Source organism: Rhinatrema bivittatum, chromosome 7 (genome assembly GCF_901001135.1).
Source record: "Rhinatrema bivittatum chromosome 7, aRhiBiv1.1, whole genome shotgun sequence".
In the NCBI taxonomy this organism is placed as follows: domain Eukaryota; kingdom Metazoa; phylum Chordata; class Amphibia; order Gymnophiona; family Rhinatrematidae; genus Rhinatrema; species Rhinatrema bivittatum.
The window spans coordinates 92,842,073-92,864,133 of NC_042621.1; the positions used below are offsets into that span (position 1 = coordinate 92,842,073).

At 43.6% G+C, this 22,061-nt stretch overlaps 1 protein-coding gene across 1 annotated transcript in view; it reads left to right on the top strand.

Moving 5' to 3' along the window:
• GNAO1 (G protein subunit alpha o1) overlaps positions 1-22,061 on the top strand; it is a 552,945-nt gene that overhangs the window by 522,196 nt on the left and 8,688 nt on the right. The window contains exon 7 of the mRNA XM_029608706.1: positions 18,267-18,420. Within this exon, the coding sequence (XP_029464566.1) occupies positions 18,267-18,420 (154 nt within the window). The remainder of the gene's footprint in view (positions 1-18,266; positions 18,421-22,061) is intronic.

A 22,061-nucleotide genomic window follows, 5' to 3' on the forward strand; every position in this document is an offset into this window, starting at 1 on the left:
AAATGTAGTGACCCCTACCAGAAGTAAAATCTACTAAAGGACTCAGAAAAGCGTCAGATTTTACCAAGGTTATAACATATGTCAGTAGCGTATTAGGCCTCTAGCTGCATTGGGGATGAGTCTGGAAAACCTAGCAGTTGTAATGGTTTCAGGAAGCAGTAATCTGGCTTATCTTTGCTGATCAAAGTATTGTCCTTCACGAATCTGTTTGGACTCAGGAATCTTCCATAAAGATTATTTTACAAGAAGCTCTGAAGGAGAAAAATGGAAATAGTCCAAGAAATGAGGCTGATACAGGAGGTCATTAGTGGCTCAGTTCTATGAAGCCAAGTTTTAATTTAAATACATTACGAAACTTGCACTTACTGCCTCTTTATAGACATCTGGCACTTAGGGCTGAATTTTCAAAACTTTACACGTTTAAAAATGTGCATATATTCAAGTAAGCAGCCTCGACTCATGATTTCCATATTTTATAAATGTCAAAAATACGCACAGATGTTCACTTTCCCACACATACACATGCGTAAGAAAGGGGTGGTCCAGGGGAGGGGTCAACGCTTACAGAAGTTGCTGCTTTAAGAGACGTGCATACACTTGCCAATTTACTTGCATATTTTTACACCTACTAGTTATCTGATGTAAGTGATATTGAACGTGTCATTGTGTAGTACTGACTGGGAAGGAGATCTGGGTGAACTGGGGGGGGATCAGGCTGAAGAACCAGGAAGGTCTCGATGACCTGCAGAAGGACTGGGAGAACTGGTGGACTAATTGGTAAACTGGTTATTTAAATGTACGTGCGCGCGTTTTAAAATTGGCCGACTCACGCACATAAATCAGGACGTGCGTGAGTAAATCCTGGTTTACTTTTGCGCGTAAAATATATGTACATATATTTTTTAAATAAGTAAGAAAAGTTTGTATGCACTCATCAATATACAGTACATTCTTTCAATGGAATTGCATGTATTTGCGTGTAAGCCTACATAAGCGCATATGTTGCAGGGTAGAAACACATGTATTTTATAAAACATGTGTATATCATGTGAGCAAATTATAAAATACTTGCATATGTCTGCATGCACATACGGTGATGACAAGAACAGTAATGGAATTCAAAATGGCATGGGATAAACATGGAGAATTCCTAGGGGCTATAGAATGGAAATGAAGAAATGAGGAAAGCTCTGTCAACTTTAGGTGTAACATTTCTAAATGGAAGCAACCTGCATGGAGCATCAATTACTATTCTTAACAGAAGGCATGGGAATAACGTGCACGGAGTGGCAGTGGAGGGCGTGGGAGAAACCAGCACAGGGCAGCAGTCACTACCATTAACAACCTACTTGATGGACCACTTGGGTCTTTTTCTGCTGTCATTTACTGTGTTACTATGTTAATTGAGGTCACCTGGAAATTGTAACACTGCTGAATAAACCCATGTTAGTGTTAAATGGCCTTTTGGTTATGACCCTGGAAAAACTATTCTCATAGTTTTGGATTAGTAAAAATCTATATTTCCTTTTGTGAAGTTCAGAATGTGCTAAAGCATTAGGTGGGCTAACAAACTAAAGTCAAGATCTCCTTCTGTAGTGCATTATTACACCTCACTGTGGCCTGGATTCACCATTCTACCGTAGAATGGTGAATCCAGCAAAAACAGGGGGCAGGGGGTGGGCCTGTGAAAGCCGGCAGCCATCGCACCACCGCAGTGTTATCGCTGCCTGCTTTCGCACCCAATAGCGCCATCGTGAAAGATGGTGCTATTGGGCGCGCTACTGGCGACAATAACGGCGCTTACCTTATTGCCGCCAGCGAAGTCATCGCAGCGTCCGCCTCCTCGCCGCCCCGACTCCTCCCCTCGCTGCCCCAACTCTGTCCCCGGCAAGCTATCGCGAAAGCCACTTATTGCATGTGATAAGCAATAGAAAATGACCCCCTATGACACTTATATAATATTATTTTCTGCATTCAGGAAAGTGATTACACTGGCCATATATCCTTGACAATAAGACTTCCGTTGCAGCCTTCCATGTTTAGTCAGACACTCATGTATACAATAGCCACCCAATATCTTGTGGGGGGGGGGGGTTTTACTACTAGTCCTCAATGATATCACCCTAATACTTGAATTTATGCAGGGTAACTATGATACTTCTTTCACAGAATTTCTCTTTTAAATGGTAAATTGTAATAATCTACAAGCTTGAAGGCTTGAATACTTTATTATGATACCTGAATTCTGACTGGCCAGGAGTGTTCTGGAGATGATATTTATCATGATTTGCATATAGTTTATCAGATGTATGCCGCACTGAACAGAGACGCAAAACTGACATTCCCTACTCCTTGGAGCTTACATTCTAGTCAAGACAGGCAGGCAAGACACACAGCAACAAAAAAATATGAGCCTTTGAGCTAAAAATAGTGAGGCCATGTGTGAGATGAATTAAAGTAGGTGTATATAAGTGAGATTAAATTGAGGATATTAATTTAGTATCATGAAATATCATGTTGGGATTTGTAAATATTTAATATAGCAAATACAAAAAGCCAAAGGTACTTGTTATGTATGAAATATCAAAAAGTACCCACCTGAAGTAGAAAGAACGTCAAGGATTGCATATTGATACAAAACGTTTCAAAACCATTTTTTATTTTATTTATAAGGAGGAAAAAGACTTCAGAAACCAGCAGGGCAACGTGTTGCCACAGTGGTTGGGCTTCTTAAGGATAAGTCAAAAAACCTCCATTCAAATGTGACCACTCACTGTCTACAAGTAAAGTGAAAAAGGGTCAAAAAATGAACTTAACTTATAAGGATCCAAAGTGCTCTGGCTAAATTGCACAAATATATGTCCATTTGTTTAGATAACTGCATATATCTCTGACGATGGCCAGTGTTTCTCCAAAGACAGGCTGTGTCAGGGAGTGTTTTAAATTCCCATTTGCCAGGTGGATTATATGTAGGCAGGCCTTGACTATTGACTGTTGGGTTCGTGACCACCTGTAAAGCATGCAGGGTTGTAGCTGGGAGGTGCACATAAACCATGTTACATGTATGTGCCCCTCCCAGCTACAGATGCTAAATCTATAATGAATTAAAGATTTGGTAGAAGGCAAAATCATCAGTCAGAAAGACCTCCTATTTTTATTGTATGTGAATCCTACCTATTTAATCATTTATTAACTTGCCAACGTTTTCCTTTTTTTTTTATTTTTTTTAAATGTTTACTTGATGTTCCTACTGTGCGTCATATTAGGCTATCCGAATCCTGAGAAAGAATGTTTGCTGTGGCTGGTACAGTGCTAAGCAATGCCTTACCTCTGAGGCACTATGTGAACAGCAATGTGTTACGACATTCCATAAAGATTTAAAGACATACCTGTTTACAAAAGAGTTTGCTCAGCCACCTCAGGTGCAATCGCCTCCTCTCACCTAGTTTAATTACCCCCACCGCCACCTCCCCTTTTGACTCCCCCTCCCAATGTTTTTATTACATTTGACCACTCTGCCACACTGTTATTCACAAACAAGATCTTTTATTGAATGGATATGGCCACGGCATAGGTTAATTGTATAAAACAAATTATTAACATCACTTACTAAGCATGTTCTCAAAGACCACGCCCTTTGAAACTCAACTCACACATTCTCCATAATATCATGCCACTATGATGAATCGCTCTTGGGGACACGGGGCCAATCAAAGCCTCGCCTCTCTGGTTAGCCTGCAATCTATTCTTCATTACCAACTAGATGCCCGCAGTGCAACGATGACCTGGGTCTGTCAAAGAGCAGGATTCGCTCATTAAGCAATGCCACACAATTTGGGTAGTAAGCAAGCAGGCCAAGCCCCTGCACTTCAAAGCCAAAGACTTGACTGGCAATTCGTCTCGCTCTCACCCACCGATGCAACGTAAAATCAAGAATATAGCTTTACTTGTATTCTCTGCCCAGCCAGCCTTGAACATTGCACTCACTGTGTATCCCAGGACGTGGTCTAAGTCCCCACCACAAGCCCCACGATAGTGACACCTCACTTGCTGTGGGCTCTCCACCAACCCAGCTGCGGTCATATCCCAGAAGAGCCAATGCAGCCCATAAGAAAGACTGATTGAGCCATAATATTATTGTCAAACATTGCAAATTGCTGCGGAGGTCACCAAGCCCCTAGCCATCACTAGCTAAGCACGATTCCGCATGGCACCCACATTCATGCTTGACCCCAGTTTGTAATGGTACCACAAAGGTGTATGATGCCCTAGTGCTGGGTGTCCCAACCCAATTTCTCCTGTCGTAAGGATGCCCTCTATTTGCACTAATTAGCTTGTGGCTATGTCTAGCCACCGCTAGCCTCACAAAACGAAGGCAGGTCCATACCAGATGTGCCAGTACTGGTATGGTATGGACCCGTACCATACCATACCAGTACTGGCACATCAGGAAATTGATGGGTCCCGAGACTCAGTGGTATTGCCAAATAAAGCCTTCAGCGCAGGACTGCACAAGCCGCAGGAGACTGCTGTCACAGCCAATAGAACAAAATACATGAATGGGAAGCCTGATATGCGATGACATGATCGCTGTAGTTGTGCTGCATGCATTAAACCTCCAAGGGAAATATGGTATACCTGAATTACTTTCACCAAGCACATTCCTTGAGCATAGAAGAATAGTGCATGGCACTTAAGGGGCTGAAGCGAAACTCATGCAGCACTACCTGCACTATGTAGACTGTGAAGATACAGATGAAGGCAGATCCCTGTCAGGGGCACAAATTCTGGAGAAGAGCTTGTACAAGCTATGTGAAAAGCTAGAATAGAATTCCCATATATAATATATGATAAGTCCGCCAACTCTGCGGTAGGACACCCACATCCTTGTAGTTGAGGTTGCAAGAGGCACATGGAAAACACCTCAATGCGATAGGTAACCCAGGGAAGACAGGTCACAGTAAGATTGTTTTATATACATGGGTCAAGCCACTGAAGAGTGGAGAAGAACTACCAGATATGCCTGTAGCAAAAACATACTGGCAGTAAACAGATGATCATTAGCCGGGGGCAATAGTTTATAAGAATCAAGTGACTCTGGCCAGTTCTATGCGCAAGCTGTAACATGGAAGGAATGTAGGGTGATGCCACTGGCTACTCAAAAAGCGCCATGTTATGTGTACATGCTCTGGACAGGTAGTGCACTGTCTGTGGAAATGACAAACCAGGTCATTATTGTTCTTGTCTGCCAGAATAATAGGCCAACTCCTAATGGGGCAAGCATACTGATTATAAACCTGTAGCCAACACAAGAAAACTGAAGGGCATGGTGGAAATACCTGATATATATACAGTGAGGCATCTAGAATTTCTGTGCTGCTTTTGTGTTGTCTCTAAAACTTTCTAACCTGCAGTAAATGAATATTGTGAGATACTAGTCAATGTATGTGCCTATGGGAAAAGTGGAAAATTATTAAATGCATATTAGCAAGTATAGCAGAAACAGAGGGATTAACATGGCTAGGGAAGACCTGCTAGATGGTGACCAAATAGGCAGGACCAAATAGAGGCATAGCAGCAGGTGTCATGAAGGTTGAGTCCTTGGTCTGTGGTGCAGTTGGTACTGCCCAACATCACGCCAACAGCAGGCGGACACGCTCTGGACTAGGACAGAGACCAAGGCTTCACCTTTACCAGCCTCATCCCCCACAGGTTGAGCCCTTGGGTTCTGAGGCTGGCAAGACTTAGGTGAATGCCCAGCTGAAAAGTGGTCAAGGGTCAGGGCCGAAAACGGTCAGATGGTGTTGGAATGCAAGCAAGGGTTGAGGCAGGCACTGATCTGCTAGAGTCAGTATCCAAGCAGAGGTCAGGGCAGGCAACACACAGGCAGAATTGGTATCCAAGCAGTGGTCAGGTCAATGAGAGAGCAGAAAGGGGGGGGGGGGGCAAGAAGAACAGCGGAGAGGAGTTAGGAGGAAGGAAGGCAAACAGGGACAAGGAGTAGGCAGGAAGAAGGAACAGGTGAAGGACAAGGCAGATAGGTACTGGAACGGACGAGGGGCAAGGCAGGCAGGTACTGGAACAAACGAGGGACAAGGCAGGCAGGTACTGGAATGGACGAAGAGTAAGGCAGGTACAAGAAGCAACAAACACCAGTGAAGCACAGGAGGACCTGATGCTGAGGTGCCAGCACTCCTCGCAGCTGGAGTTTAACTACCCAAAGGGCAGTGATGTCATCCCTCAGTGCTGTAGCCAGATTCGCACCGTGCGGCCTACAAGAAAGGGAGGTGCCCACACACATGCCTAGGAGGAGGCAGCAAGCTTCGGTATGGTGATGGCGGAGTCGGCGGGGTCCCGGGATGAGTGAGGTCAACCACAGCACAACTACCGCAGTCAGCAAAATGTAACCACAGGCAATGCTCCAGCACCGATAAAAATTTGGCACCGGAGGCAGTTGCCTACATTCCCCATACTAAAATGGGCCTGCTTTCAGGAGAGAGTAGTAGGTGTCCTTTGTCTTCTCTTTCAGGAGTTATCCCAGCTGTTCATGATAGGCCTCACTGTGTGCAGGCACCCTAACCTGGAAAGAGTTATGTAATATGAGTAGACTCTCTCTTTCGCAAAGATGTCTCTGTTATAGATCATACATTCCATCGTTTAGGAAATTCTATGTAAAATTGAAATTCCAAAGGATTATCCGACACTTGCCCTTGGAAAAGAGAGGACTTAGCAAGGGAAGGTAAGGATGGGGAAGTAACAGTGGTGGCCCTTTCACATATCTTGGACAGACAGCTGTTTGTTTTATTTTTTTTATATTCTGCTTTTTGGCTCTTCAAAGCAGATTGCATTCAGGCACTGTAGGTATTTCCCAATCCCTAGAGAGTTTACAATCTAATTTTGTACCTGAGGCAATGGAGGGTAAAGTGACTTACCCAAGGTCATAAGGAACGACAGTGGGATCTGAACGCTGGTTTCCCTGGCTCATAGCCCACTGCTCTAACCACTAGGCTACTCCTCCACTCTGTTGTATACTATCGCGAAGCGAGTCATTTGGCCAGCTATAGATGACTGAATTTGTATCATCTTTGAAAACATTACCCTCTTATTTCAATGAAATGAATATCCTAAGATGGGATAGTACATATTAGAATGTCAGCCTACATTAAGGGATCAATAGCAGCTTAACAAAAGACAAGGTGCACTAGAAGAAAAGCTACTATCATGAGAAAAATTTACAGAACTACAAAAAAGTCAAATACATCCACTGTTAGGTCTAAAAGGTTACATCTCAGCTAACATTATTGCTGTGCATTAAAGGACTTCCAGACCGCTGCCTCTCAGGAGACAGATTTAAATGGATGTAGAAAGTAATAGGTTAGGTTGTAAAGCCGTGCCTGATGACCCAAGCTCTTTCTTACTTCCTGAAATGGGAGCAGTCATTCATGTGAAGGAGCTATTATGGGAGAAAGGTACAAAAGGCAGGTGCTGTTACTAAGAGGCATAGTAATGGAGTCGGCCACTTTCTCTAGGGCAGGTCATTCTGGAAGTGTTCATTGCCATGCAGGTCCTTTTGACTGGCTGGGGAGGGAAGGAAGGGTGTAATGCTGGGGGGAGGGGAGGGAGGGAGGGTCTGAGGCTGCTGGAGTGGGAGGGAAGGGAGGGTGAAGACTTGCTGGGAAGGAGAGTCTGGTTGGCTAAAGAAAGATGTCAAGACTGGATGCTGGCTAAAGGCAGTAGAGTATGCTTGATTTTGGGAGGGACTCAGAACTATAGGCTGGCTGGGTAGCTGGTGGATGCTGGCAAACAGGAATAGCTGGCTGCCTGGTGCGGAGGAAATGGTTAGGAACCGTCTGACTGGGGACAAGGCCGGTGGGGGGCTAGTTGGTTGGGAGTATTGGCTGATAGGGCAGGCTTTCAAGCTGGTGGGTCAGCTGAGGAGCTGCGTGTGTGTGTGAAAGAGAGCATGCAGTATTGGTAAGAGAGAAAGAAAGGCTAGCGAGGGGGTGGGGATAACTATTCCTCTGCCCCATCCCAGATTTTCCCATTTCTATCCAACCACTCACTACTCTTCTTCAGTGACATAGCCACGGGTGGGCCTGGGTGAGCAGTTACCCACCCAGCCAGAACCGGAAGAAGCCTGTTCAAACAATGCCATTGCAGGATCCCATCCTCGTGACGGCGAAGAGAAGCATAAGAACATAAGAACATAAGAAAATGCCATACTGGGTCAGACCAAGGGTCCATCAAGCCCAGCATCCTGTTTCCAACAGTGGCCAATCCAGGCCATAAGAACCTGGCAAGTACCCAAAAACTAAGTCTATTCCATGTAACCATTGCTAATGGCAGTGGCTATTCTCTAAGTGAACTTAATAGCAGGTAATGGACTTCTCCTCCAAGAACTTATCCAATCCTTTTTTAAACACAGCTATATCTTCAAAAAGACAAAGACAAGATGGAGGCGGTACAGAGAAGGGCGATCAGGAAGGTGGAGGATCTTCATCGGATGACGTACGAGGAGAGATTGAAGAATCTAAATATGTACACCCTGGAGGAAAGGAGGAGCAGAGGTGATATGATACAGACTTTCAGATACTTGAAAGGTGTTAATGATCCAAAGACAATGACAAACCTTTTCCGTAGGAAATAAATCAGCAGAACCAGGGGTCACGATTTGAAGCTCCAGGGAGGAAGATTCAGAACCAATGTCAGGAAGTATTTCTTCACGGAGAGGGTGGTGGATGCCTGGAATGCCCTTCCGGAGGATGTGGTGAAGACCAGAACTGTGAAGGACTTCAAAGGGACGTGGGATAAACACTGTGGATCCATAAAGTCAAGAGGCCGCCAATGAAGAGTGGGTGACTCGCCAGAATGATGGCTACTGCCTGGAGACAATACCCTTATTAAATAAACATACACATGCTTACTGTGACTCCAACATCGCTCTAAGCTTCAACAGCAAGAGGAAATGTGGAAAAAAGGATTCACACTCACAAAGAGGTGAGTAGCTGGCTTATTACGGCGGTTACTACCCCAAATCAAATAAGCCTGATACTTCACTTTCAATGCATATACAGCATAGTTCTCTGCTTAAACGGCAGGGGAGAAGAAAAACTGATACTTCACACATCCAGCAGAGCTCTCTGCTTCAACGGCAGGGGAGAAGAAAAGAGGGTTCGCACTCACAAAGCGGGGAGTAGCTGGCTTGTTACGGCGGTTACTACCCCAAACCAAATGTGCCTGATACTTCACTTTCGATGCATATCCAGCATGGCTCTCTGCTTCAACAGCATGGGAGAAGACTGATACTTCACGCATATCCAGCATAGCTCTCTGCTTCAACGGCAGGGGAGAAAAAAAGAAAACTGATACTTCACGCATATCCAGCATAGCTCCCTGCTTCAACGGCAGGGGAGAAGAAAAACAACCAATAAGGGCTGTATAACATAGTCTGGGTAAAACAAAAAAGCATGGGTGTAGCTTGCTTATTGGCAGGGGAGAAGCTTGCTTATTGGCAGGAGAGAAGAAAAACAACCGATAAGGGCTGTATAACATAGTCTGGGTAAAACAAATAAGCATGGGTGTAGCTTGCTTATTGCGGCGGCTACTACCCCTAACTAATCAAGCTAGATATTTCACTTGGATGCAGCTCCAACTCTGCTCTCTACATTAAAGGTGGGGGTGGAAGGGAAATAGAACCAAGAGCTAAGAGAAACAGATAAGTATGAGAGAAAAAATGTGTGAAGCTTGCTGGGCAGACTGGATGGGCCATTTGGTCTTCTTCTGCCGTCATTTCTATGTTTCTATATGTTTCTATACTAACTGCACGAACCACATTCTCTGGCAACAAATTCCAGAGTTTAATTGTGCGTTGAGTAAAAAAGAATTTTCTCCGATTAGTCTTAAATGTGTTACTTGCTAACTTCATGGAATGCCCCCTAGTCCTTCTATTATTCGAAAGTGTAAATAACCGAGTCACATCTACTCGTTCAAGACCTCTCATGATCTTAAAGACCTCTATCATATCCTCCCTCAGCCGTCTCTTTCACTCAACGCACAATAAAGCTCTGGAATTTGTTGCCAGAGAAGGTAGTTAGTGCAGTTAGTGTAGCTGGGTTCAAAAAAGGTTTGGATAAGTTCTTGGAGGAGAAGTCCATTAATGGCTATTAATCAATTATACTTAGGGAATAGCCACTGCTATTAATTGCATCAGTAGCATGGGTTCTTCTTAGTGTTTGGTAATTGCCAGGTTCTTGTGGCCTGGTTTTTGGCCTCTGTTGGAAACAGGATGCTGGGCTTGATGGACCCTTGGTCTGTCCCAGCATGGCAATTTCTTATGTTCTTACGTAGGCCCTTTGTGACACTGCTGCTTGTTCTTTCACACAAAGAAAAACCCTGGGCTGATAGCACAAAAAAGTCAGGAATGCGAGCCCCCAAGACAGTCCATGCTGAGAGCAGTGCGCTGGAGCAGGGCAGGCAGAGAAATCAGGGCTGGAGCTTGAACAATCCTGAAGGGAGGCAATACTGGCTGCCCAGTCAGAGAAGGAAAAAAAATAGAGAGGCACCGCAAGCCCAGGAGGGAGGGAACCGCCAGAACATACGATGGCTCCATCGTAAGCATGCCAGGGCTTTATCCATGCATCTCTTTCAGTGGGCATGGGAAAGGTGGGCCCAGATGGGAAGCTGCTTAATCTGCGGCAGAACAGGACACGGGGGCCCAGCCACCGAGGTGTCCCCCAGCCCGGGAGGAGCTCCTGCTGCTGCTGGGTCGCTGCCCCAGGGGCAAATATATGGTGATGGGAGAGAGGGAGGAGGTGGGGAAGGAAGATTAAAGGCAAAAAGTTAAAGAAGCAAATCAAAACATGAGAAAATAAAAAGATGAACAAACTAAGAAAAATAGGAAAAATCAGTGATAACAGTAAAAAAGCAAAAAAAAAAAAAAAAAAAGAAAGTCATGCAGCTTCTAAAAACATTGTGGCTGACACCTAAGTTTTTTGAAAAAGTTTCCATCCCTTTACCATTGTGGTGTGTGGCCTGTGTGTCTAAGTGTGGTGTGGAGTGTGCCTCTGCGTTTCTCTGCGGTACTTTGTATGTGTGATCTGTGTCTGATGTGGTCTGTCTGCCTGTGTGTGCTATGTCTGTGTTTTTCTGTCTAGGTGTGGTATGTTTGTCTCTCTGGGTCTGTCTGTCTGTCTGTGTATGGGGTTTCTCTGTTTGAGTAGGTGTTGCACCAGGCACTGTCTGTCTGAGTAGGTGTTGCACCAGGCACAAACAAAAATACGCCGGATTTCAATAGATACGCGCGTAGCCACGCATATCTGTAAAAATCCGGGGTCGGCGCGCGCAAGGCTGCCCAAAATCGGCAGCCTGCGCATGCGAGCCACGCAGCCTGCCTCCGTTTCCTCCACCCCACCCCCACACACCTTCCCCTCCCTTCCCCTACCTAACCCACCCCCTGGTCCTATCTAAGCCCCCTACCTTTGTTGCACAAGTTACGCCTGCCCAAGGCAGGCATAACTTGCGCGCGCCGGGCCGGCGCACCATGGTCCGGTCCAGGGGTTGGTCCGGAGGTCGCGGCCACGCCCCCGGAACGCCTCCGATGACGCATTGGCCGTGACATGCCCCCCCCCCCCCCCGACACGCCGGCAGCCTATGCAAAATAGGCTCGGCGCGCGCAGGGGGGGGTGTGAGGTAGGTTTTCCGGGGTTACGCGCATAACCTACGTGCGTAACCCTTTGAAAATCTACCCCTCTGTGTGCCCGGGTGTGTGTGTGTGAGTTTACTCTTTTCAGCAACTTGAAGAGAAACAAAATGGGGGCCCCAACCAATTGCATGAATGGGGAGGGGATCGCAGCTCTACGAGTTCACTCATCTCTGCACTAAGACCATTCCTCTACCCCTCCTGTGACTAATGGGCTGAATAATTAATGAGACAGATAAGTGTCCTGAGGGTTTCTGAAAATCAAATTGCATTGAGATTTCATAGGTTGTAGTTTTTGCCACTGCCCTGGAAAACTCCTGGCTCTAATTATTGTTGTGTGCCTTGTAGTGCAGGGGGTATGCAGAGTGATGCATCAGGGACTATGACCAGAGAAGCTTCTATTGCATACCCGTCTCACTGGTGAGGCCTTAACTAGAATATTGTGTCCAATTCTCCGAAAAGATCTGGAGAGGCTGGTGGTGTATCTTAGAGCAGGGGCCACATAGAACATCTCAAATCATTAAAAGGGCCAGGGGATCCCCCCTTGGAGTCTGCGGGTGGGTGGGGGGAAGAGCACTTTTGGCTGTTGCTTGATTTGAAATGTAGGGAAAGGAAGGGGCCAGTATTCCTGGGCTGTGCCATATACAATGACAAAATAATATTTCTAGCTTTCTTGGAAGCTGACAACCCTGTCACAACCCCAGGAACCCTGTTCCCTGTCTTCCCATTCGCCTGCATCTGTCTCCTGTGGTAGGGTGTGTGGTGCCCTCCCCTTCCCTCCTTCATCCCTCAACCCTCTTATTCACTCCTCTCTCTCTCTCTCTCATCCCACCCCCAGCCTTCCCTCTCTCACCCCTACTACTACTCCATTCACTCCCTCCACTGTCCTCCATACCCTTCCCTATCTCACCCCCCCTCCTCCATTCACTCATCCCTCTCATTCATATTCCCCTCAACCCCAATCTCCATCCTTCCCTCTATCCCCTCCCCTCCTGTTCATTTCCTCTCTCTTCCTTTCCTTTCCCTCTTATTCCTCCCCCTCCCTTCTTCACCTGGCGGTCCATCCAACGCTTCTCTCACCGGCAGGGCCTGGCCTCCCTACCAACAGCTTTCTCTCACAGGGGGATCTGGTGGCGGCAGCGGGTCTTCTCTTGCTGGCAGAGCGTCCCCGCCAGCATCTGTCTCTCACAGTGGGTCCGTCGGGTCTTCTTTTGCCAGCAGGGCCAGGGCAACCCTGCCAATCTTTTGCCAGCGCACATTTTTTTTAAAAATCAACTTGTTCTGCAGGCCGGATCCAACCACGGAAAGGAAAAACATGGTAGGCCACTAAAAGCAGCTCAGCGGTCTATAGCTTGGGGACCCCTGCCCTAGAAGAAAGAAGAAAGTGAGTAGATTTGCTAGAACATTCAAATAGCTCAAAGGTATAAATAAGGCACAAGAAGCTGGCAGAGGAAAGAATACTCTAGAACAAGAGTAGTGTGCTTGCCATGTTAGTCCCCTTGAATGCATGGATAATAAAGGCTAACAAATAAAAACAGAAAATTAAAAAATTATATAAGGTGCCACCTTTTTATTGGTCTAACTTAATATTGTACCTTTCTTGTCTGGCTTTCAAGAGCTGGGAAAGAGAATATCCTGAAAGCTAGTTAAGAAAAGTATTAAGTTAGTCCAATAAAAAAGGGATCAAATATTGTTTTTAGTCATTAACCTTTATTTCCTAGAACAGAAAAAGGTCTGAGGTTCCAACATCAGAAAATATTTCTTCATGGAACAGGCAGAAGATACATGGAATGGACTCCCAGAGGAGGTGATAGAGAGAAAAACAATAACAGAATTCAATAAAAGCATGCAGTAAGCACAGAGAGTCCCTAGAGGCAAAAAAAGAATGATAAAAAAGCAGCGGGATATCCTATATGGAGTGGAGATTACAACCCAAATAAGCCGTGGCATAACAGTACCGAGCTTCCAAAAAGGCATTAAGGTAACCTGCACAAAGTGACAATGACACAACATCGACGGGCCGGAGTAATGTCCATGGAAGGACTCTGGTTAAGCATGGAAAGAGTCTGGGTGTTGGATTAAGTAATAGTCTTGAAGATGGGAAGCAGGGCACTGTGTCGGAAGGTGATGGTTGGCGGGTGGGTTAATACCTGTTCCCCTTCCCCAGCCCTTGTTTCTCGTTCCCTTCTTTCTCCCTACCTTCTTGGGTATAATGGTGCATCCGGACCTCTTTCCTGTCTTCAGTAGCTGTCCAGATGAGCTCCATCTCCGACCATAGGCCTCCTCAGTTCTTCAGTGACTGACAAAAACTCTTGTGGTGCCTTAAAAGTTGACAGAGTTCAAAAAGGATCTTGGTTGATCTTGGTTCATCCAGCAGAAAATCATCGCTGATGAGAAGGCCTGAAATGACCCTACCATCAGATACGGCAGAGGACAGTACTTTTAGCAGCAGATTCCAGGCATGCTTGAGCTTGGCATGAATATAAAGGGTGGTAGGGTTGAAAGGTCGGGTAAAAGACAAGCTAGGGAGTGAAGTTAGTGCTGGGTATTTATATATTCACTTACCCAAAGTGGAAAATTCTCAAATGGGCAGACTGGATGGGCTAATTTGGTCTTTATCTGCCGCCGTCTACTGTGTTACCACGTAATGGCTCTTTTTTTAAATTATTTTTTATTTATGAATTTTCAGTAATGAATTACAAACATATTGTTATCTGAAATTACAGAACAAGGGACATAAAATATCCACAAAAGAAAAACACATATACTTTTACATATATTAACCTACTTCCTTCTTGTTCATTTAACTACAGGAAAAATAAAGTGTAAACTCTATAAGAAATAACGTGAGCGAGTTTAAATAAATTGAAAACTTTACACATAATACTGCTCTTATGTGGTTCCCCTTTTTATTTATCTATTTAAAGAATATACTACTTAGATTTTAAAAATACCAGAAGCGAATTACCCAGTTATTGTGAGGGCCTTCTTTGTAGGAATAAGGCAAAAAGAACAGGGGGGATTAGAACAAATATCAGTAATTCCACAAAAAAGATCTAGGAGGTATGGATCAGGGATCTTTATTAGAATCTTCTATTAATATTTCTGATTTAATGAAAAAATCGCAAGAAGAGATAGATATAAAAAATAGAGACACACCGATAATACAATTCGCTTTTATTACAGATAAGGACAATATATTAAGACTCTTTTTTTTTGTAATAGGTAAAAACCTTTTACGGACAAAAAAATTTGGATGTATCCAGATTTGGTCAGGACCACCCAACTTCGTAGGAAAAGTTTTCTTAATCTAAGAAAAGAGGTAGTAGATAAAGGTGGATTTTTTTTTTTATTGAAATATCCCGGCAGATGTATTATCAAGAGCGAAGGGAAAACTTACTCTTTCTTAGATCCTGAACAACTTAGAAATTTTTTTTGGGGGGGGGAAACATCCGGTTAGATAAGTAATGGCCTTTTTGCCAATAGTATTGCATCCGCTTGTTGCTTTTATTTGAACATATTTCATTTTTTATTTACAGTGGAATAGTAAAGAGAAAGGTAAGCATTATCCTGATCCAGTGCTCAAGCTTTCACTGTTCACTTAAAGTATAGTAGTATAAACATTGCTCTTCTGACACCAGAACAAGTGAAGATTAATGGATATAAGGATGGATGGATGGACGCATGCATACATACATATAGTAACAATAGACCAAATAGTGAAGAAGGCTCTTTTGGAGTTACTGTATGAATTTGTATTCTTGATTCTCTGATATAATCCCCCAAAGGGTAGGGATGTGCTTTTGTTAGAAACAGGCCAGGAAATTTCAGTGACAAATGTTTTATTTTCTTTCATTGTAAAAACAAAATGAAAGAGAAACAAACAAAACGTCATTTGTTTTCCTTTCATTTTGTTTTAAAAAAGATGTCCCAGGCTCCTCTCCCCTACCCCTTCAGCCTCCTCTGGCCCCGATCAATAGATTCCCATTGGGGCAGAAGTGATTTCCCAGTCACTCCCGCCCCCACCACTGTTCTTGTTCAAAGCAGTTTGTACACGAACCTTGGGTCACCGGTGCCAGTGTGAACAAGAAGAGAGGCAAGGCAGAGTTCCTGAAACTGGAGAGCGTTCCTGCCCCATGTGGAGCCAACAGATAGGGGTAAAGATACTGGGTAGGGGGTTCGGAGAGAGTCAGAGGGCCAGGGGAAGCTTGAGAGGTGTCTTGGGGAATCTTTAAATATTTTTGTTGATAGGAGGAGGGATCCAAGATCATTTTTTATTTCATTTTGTCTTTTTGTTTCTTTTTTTGTTCCTTTCTCATTTTCTTTCTTTTGTTTGAATCAAAAAGAAACAAACACAAAAATGCAATGAAAAGAATGTGCCATGCACGCCCCTTCTACAAGGAATCAAGTAAATCAAAGTTTGTCAGGCTTGTCCATTTGTACCGTGAGAAGATACGGAAGTGGCGTTTTCTCATTCCCACACAAAGTATATTTGGATATTGTTTAGGGTGCAGGATAAGAATGAGTGGCAGAGGAAACCTCTGATAGGTAGAGCTTGGAACGCCGAGTCAGGTGGTGCTCAAAGCTGTTAGATAGAAAGCCAGTAATACTGAGTGCATGATCCTGCCTCTGAAAAGTTCAAAGTAGCTTCTGAAATGTTCACATTTATATCCATTTTTGTTTCTAGCAAAAAGCATTTTCTAGCATAACAGGGCACCTAAATTCTCATGTTAGATATCTGTTGTTTGAGTCCTGGGACATCGGACTGTGTAAGGAGCAGAAGAATATTTTTATTTAAATCAGCTGTGGCAATAAGAATCAGGGGCCTCGGAGGGATGTCCTTACAACCATCATTTGGATCAATGAATGATTTCCTTGCTTAGAATTAAACCAGAAATCGCTGTATGCACGTGGCTGATGTGCTGCATTATAAACCTTTGGCCGATAATGGCACTTTGCGGTTTTACTAGACAGGCAATTGTAAAGATCAAGGAACCTCTGCATGTGTCGTTTCTCGCTAGGTTCAAGGAACCACGAGTAAAAATAAATCCATACAACGTTGCCGCTGTGAGCAGTTTTCAAGCATCTTCATGTTAAATTACTTGATGGAGTCAATCATTTCATGTCAAATAACTCAGTATTTCATTGTATTAATTATCCAGGAAGATCAAAGACTCAGATTAAAAACATGAAGAAACCCAATCTGTTTGCACTTCATGCAGTCATCTTGTACTCCTAAATATAAGCACAGTATATAAACAATTTGTGTAGTAGCACTTACACAAGATGCCTATTTTCTCTGTTTGTATAACGTGTTAAGAATTGCTGTGCTGCTCTATGAGCAAGGTGCTACCAGCCACATTCCGACTTGTAACCTGATTTGCCTTTGATAATCCCATGATTCTTTGGGTGTGCTTCATCCTTATTTTGCCTGATCTCTGCTATCACGTTCCCGATTGGGAGGCGGCCACGCAACCGGCGTGCATTCGGGCTTTGGCCTCATGCTCCAAACGTCACCAAGCCTGGGCACTTCACAACTTTTCTTCCTCTGCCGTCTGACCTTATCTAACAAACAAAGGCCATAATATGAGCAGATTTTGAGAGACACACCAAATTTGGCAGGTATGAAGCTTCTCTTGAACCAAGAAAACAAAGTTAAGAGTTGAAAGCAGTGAAGGAATATGACATTGATGGTTGATTTTGCCGTGAACTACTACCACCACCCTAGATCATGTGGCAGAGTTTGGAAGTGCCTAACAAATAAGTTTGCTTTTATTTACCTGCTCCTTATGCTTTTGGCTTTATTGCATGTCCGATAACCAAAAAACTGCCATTTTCTATGTGCATATGAACTTGTGGCTCCTTTATTGACAAACAAGTGAATGTTCTTCTTGAGGCATGAGCTAACATTGATGGATTAGTGTGCTAACTCATACAGTAGCTTTAGTGGTCTCTATTTCATCTTTTGGTCCTCTCTCTGCTATGTTTTCACTAGCTGTTTTTGTTGAGCCATCTTTTCAAATGAAAATCTCACAAAAATCCCCATCTAAACCTACTAAAATAACAAAATCAGCCTAAATCTAAAGGTCACGGCAAGGTCATTACCAAAAGTTACCTTATTGTCTGCTTCCAACTCTGGATTAATTCAAGGATCTTACCAATCCTTGGTTAATGTATCCCACAGAATGTGTACCACGAAAAAAATATAGCAAAGAATTCTGTAGAAAATCTGCATGAGCAACCTCCTGCACATAGACATGACCAAAGGGCAGAAGTAACTTTCCAGTACATGCATGGTGCATGATTTATTTGAGCTGAAACCCTGTAAACTATGACCTAAAATACACAGCTCTCTTTAGTTAAATGCCCTTAAGTTACTAACTATATGTTGAATAGAAGAGGAATTCAGTATATGTATGTGCATGTACATATGTACATATATGACATAGTGCATCAATTTGCCTTTGGCTCTATTTTAGTTTACCGTAGATGTTTTTCGCATTGCTCTACATGTTGCACCTAGCAATATTTGTCGTCCTCTTGATATGTTCTCTCCTTTCTTTTGCAGAATCGTATGCATGAGTCACTGAAGCTATTTGACAGTATCTGTAACAACAAATGGTTCACTGACACATCCATCATCCTCTTTCTAAACAAGAAGGACATATTTGAGGAAAAAATTAAGAAATCTTCTTTGACCATCTGCTTTCCTGAGTACACAGGTAATGAGAAGGGATCATTTAAATAGTGGATAAACATTTCACAGCTGAGAGTTATATACTGACCAGTAGCAACATAATGGGCCTGATTCCTTAAGGTCTTTTCAGCCCCCTCTCCCCTGCCCCCATGTAGCTTGCACGCCCACCGATCCTTTGTTATCTGTGATCCTGCATGCCAGTTTTCGATGGGAAACTCCCCACAATGTTTACCTTTTGAAAATCTCACGGCTGCTGGTACCACAGATATTCCTTTATCCCTCATATTTTGCAAGCGCAAAGTGATATCCCTGTATGTAATTCAGCTGGCCCCCGAACGATGCCTTTTCTACAGAGGGATAAAATATGTGCTGTGGACAGCACGTGTATTTTACCGCTATGGGGGGTGTGTCTGGGTGCAATTTTCAAAGGGGTATTTTCCACGAGTAAACACTTTTTTTTACCTGCAAAAATCCCTTTGAAAATTGCACAAAATTTTAAAAATAGCCTTAGTAAATCAGGCCCAAACTGTCCTTGAATGAACATGTTACAAAGTATGGTAAGATTAAAAATCAAGCATGTTATATTACCGCACCAAGAATACATGATATGTATAGTACATGGTTATTGCTAATGACTCAGGTTTTTCAGTAAAGCTGGGAAATATTCGACCAGTGGGAGAGTAGTGAGCGTGAAACTCAAAAGAAGATTGCTACCTCACTTCAGTATCGGGTTGTAATATTATGGCAAACGACCATAATGGAAGCCCATATATATCACCTAGTTGCACTGCCTTGACCTGGAAGAAAATTAGATCTCTTCCTGCAGGGAGTTGAGTAGTGAGCTCTGTTCTTGCCCTTTCAAGCAATCTTTTAATTAGATTTCTGATCCTGCACAATGATCGACTGCAGCTGACAGCAATCTGCTGTTCTTGCTATAAATATTCCAATATGCTGCCTCCCTCTTTAAAAGGAGAGCCCTTACACTTGCACGGTAAAGAAGCAAACCACCATCTTCTGATCCAGTTTATTCAATAATCCCTCTATAGGGCAACAGTAATTTCCTTTTGCCTATTAAGGGGATAATTTTCAAATGTATTCACTGTTGTAAAATGACATTTTACGTGCATAAATGGGCTTTTTTAGAATTACCCAGGGGCTGTACGAGTTGAAATATGTGCCAAGTGATTTCTTTTTTTTTTTAATTTTTTATTTATCTGTATTTTAATTTACACAAGTAAATCTTGTTGAGAAATGACAGTGCTACAAGGCAAAAAGAATAACAAAGGAAATATTACATTTATATTAAGCTAATTAATAAAGCACTGAAAAAAATAAAAGAAAAAATAGGAGGGTTCGGAATCCAGAGTGATATTTGGGAAAACAGATAAACATTAATAATGGCAGCCTGATGAGAAACTCAACATTTCCTTGAAGCCAGTCATACCAGGGACTTATTTAGGGGTGTGTTTCCAGAAATATTCTTAATTGAGACGGCTTGAAAAATATATAGTTCTCATTATTATACCTTATACAACATTTACATGGGATCTAAGGACAAAGAGAGCCCCTTTTTGTATAAATCCAGACCTTTTGGCCATAAAATAAGGCTTGTCTATTATTTTATTTATTTATTTATTTAAAAGCTTTTCTATACCGTCGCTCAGTGGTGCACCATCACAACGGTTTACATATAGGCACAAAGTAGGTTTGGTCGGTTTCTAAGTTATCCATAGGGTGCCAATATTATGCGGTTACATAGATCAATAATATAATCTAAATGATAAGTGGAGTGGGGTTACTCATATGTGAATACTGTTTTAATTTAATATTTAATAATGACTAAAATAATAAAATACGTTTAGTTTTTTACAGCTGACATTCGGCTGAATATTTTGATGTTATTCAGCGTTCTCACTGTGAAATGCTTTTTTTGTAGAGCCAGGTTTTTAGGCTCTAAATATATTATTCCCATCCATAAGAAATGCAAACGATATCAAGAGGGGTCTTCTCCTAGTTACTGTAGTTTCTTGGGAAACCTCTAAGATCCCAGAAATGCCCAATGTTGTTGAATGCACCTCGGCTTCCTCTGTAGCATCTGTAGTTTGTGGCAGATAATACGCCTTAGTAATCACAGGCATAGCAGTGTTCGGAAGCTTCAACACTTGAGAGATATATATTTTTAAAAGTTCCAACGGAGAAATCAACTTTATCACAGGAAAATTCAAAATTCTTAAATTGAGATCTTAATGCATTCCTTATGTTTTCCAACTTCCTGTTATTTATTAAATCAGCGTATACCAGATTATGCTGAATCTTTTCAGATGCGGTTAAATGCTGCGCCAAAACTTCTGTTTTATTCATTTGAGAGGAAAGTGTATTTGCATTCATTACAACTTGATTTTTAGTTTCCAAAGTAATTTTAGATAAAGTAAGGATTGAAGCTTCAAGGATTTCAATGCAGACCAAATTGTAGCAAAATTCTTATCAGGAGGAGGCTGAAGATTGATCACAGAGTTTAATTTTTCTGGATTCACTCCCCCTAGTCCCACAGATGTACCAGCTCCAATCCCCATACCTGCAGAGAGGCCTCGTCCCCCAACTCCCTCGTACTCACAGGGGGATGCCTCTGCAGTTCTTCCTGTCCCTCAATTCTCAAGGAGGGATTCCCTCAGTAGCTCATCAGCCATGTCTCCCCGTTGAATACCCGGGGAAACTGCTGTGTTTGCCGGACTCCCACACATCTCACGGCCTGGAAGGGCTGGTCTGTTTAGCGCTCCGGGACTCAGAGAAATATCCAGGGTCAAAGGGGACAGTGTTTGCCAGCCATCCCCAGCACGACCAGGTCTCCCGGATTGTTTGTTGAAGCCACCGCGAAAAATCTCCTAATCCTCGGCTGGGTCGTATCCAAAGGAGAGGAGCTTGATGCAGCTCCCCTCAATTTGGCCTTCCTCTTTGTATGGGGCATTAGAGCAGGTAATCAGAAAGTGAGGTAAACCGAGTTGGAGCTTCCCGTCGACGCGTCTCACCGGGCGGCCATCTTGGAACCCATTTGTGCCAAGTGATTTCATGCGTACTGTAACGTGTATGTGAAAGAGGCATTTCCAAGTGTGGAGCTGGGGGACAGGGAAATCATTTATACGCGTTCTTTCAATTTTACAGAGTATGGGCTGGATTTTTAAAAGGTTATGTGCGCTGGGCCTATATTAAAAAGCCCGGCGATGCACATAAAGCCCCAGGACACGTGTAAGTCCCGGGGCTTGCAAAAAGGGGTGGGGGAGGGGGCGGTCTGGGGGCGGGGCCAGAGGCTCCAGCACAGCGGCCATTTGCTGCTTGGTATCGCACGTCGGCCCGGCGCGCACAACTTCAACCCCAGAGCTGAAGGAAGTTTAGCAACAAAAAAAAGAACTAAAAAAAAGTAGGGGGGAAAGGGCAGGGGAAGTAGGGGAAGGGAAGGGAAGATGGGGTGGGGGGAGGGAACAGAGGAAGGCAGCGCGGCTTGGAGCGGGCTCGGCGCGCGCAAGGTGCACAATTGTTCACCCCCTTGCGCGCGCCGACCCCGGATTTTATAACATGCGCGCGCCTGCGAGCACATGTTATAAAATCGGGTGTACATGTCTGCGCGCCGGGTAGCGCGCGGACATGTACACCCGCACACAACCTTTTAAA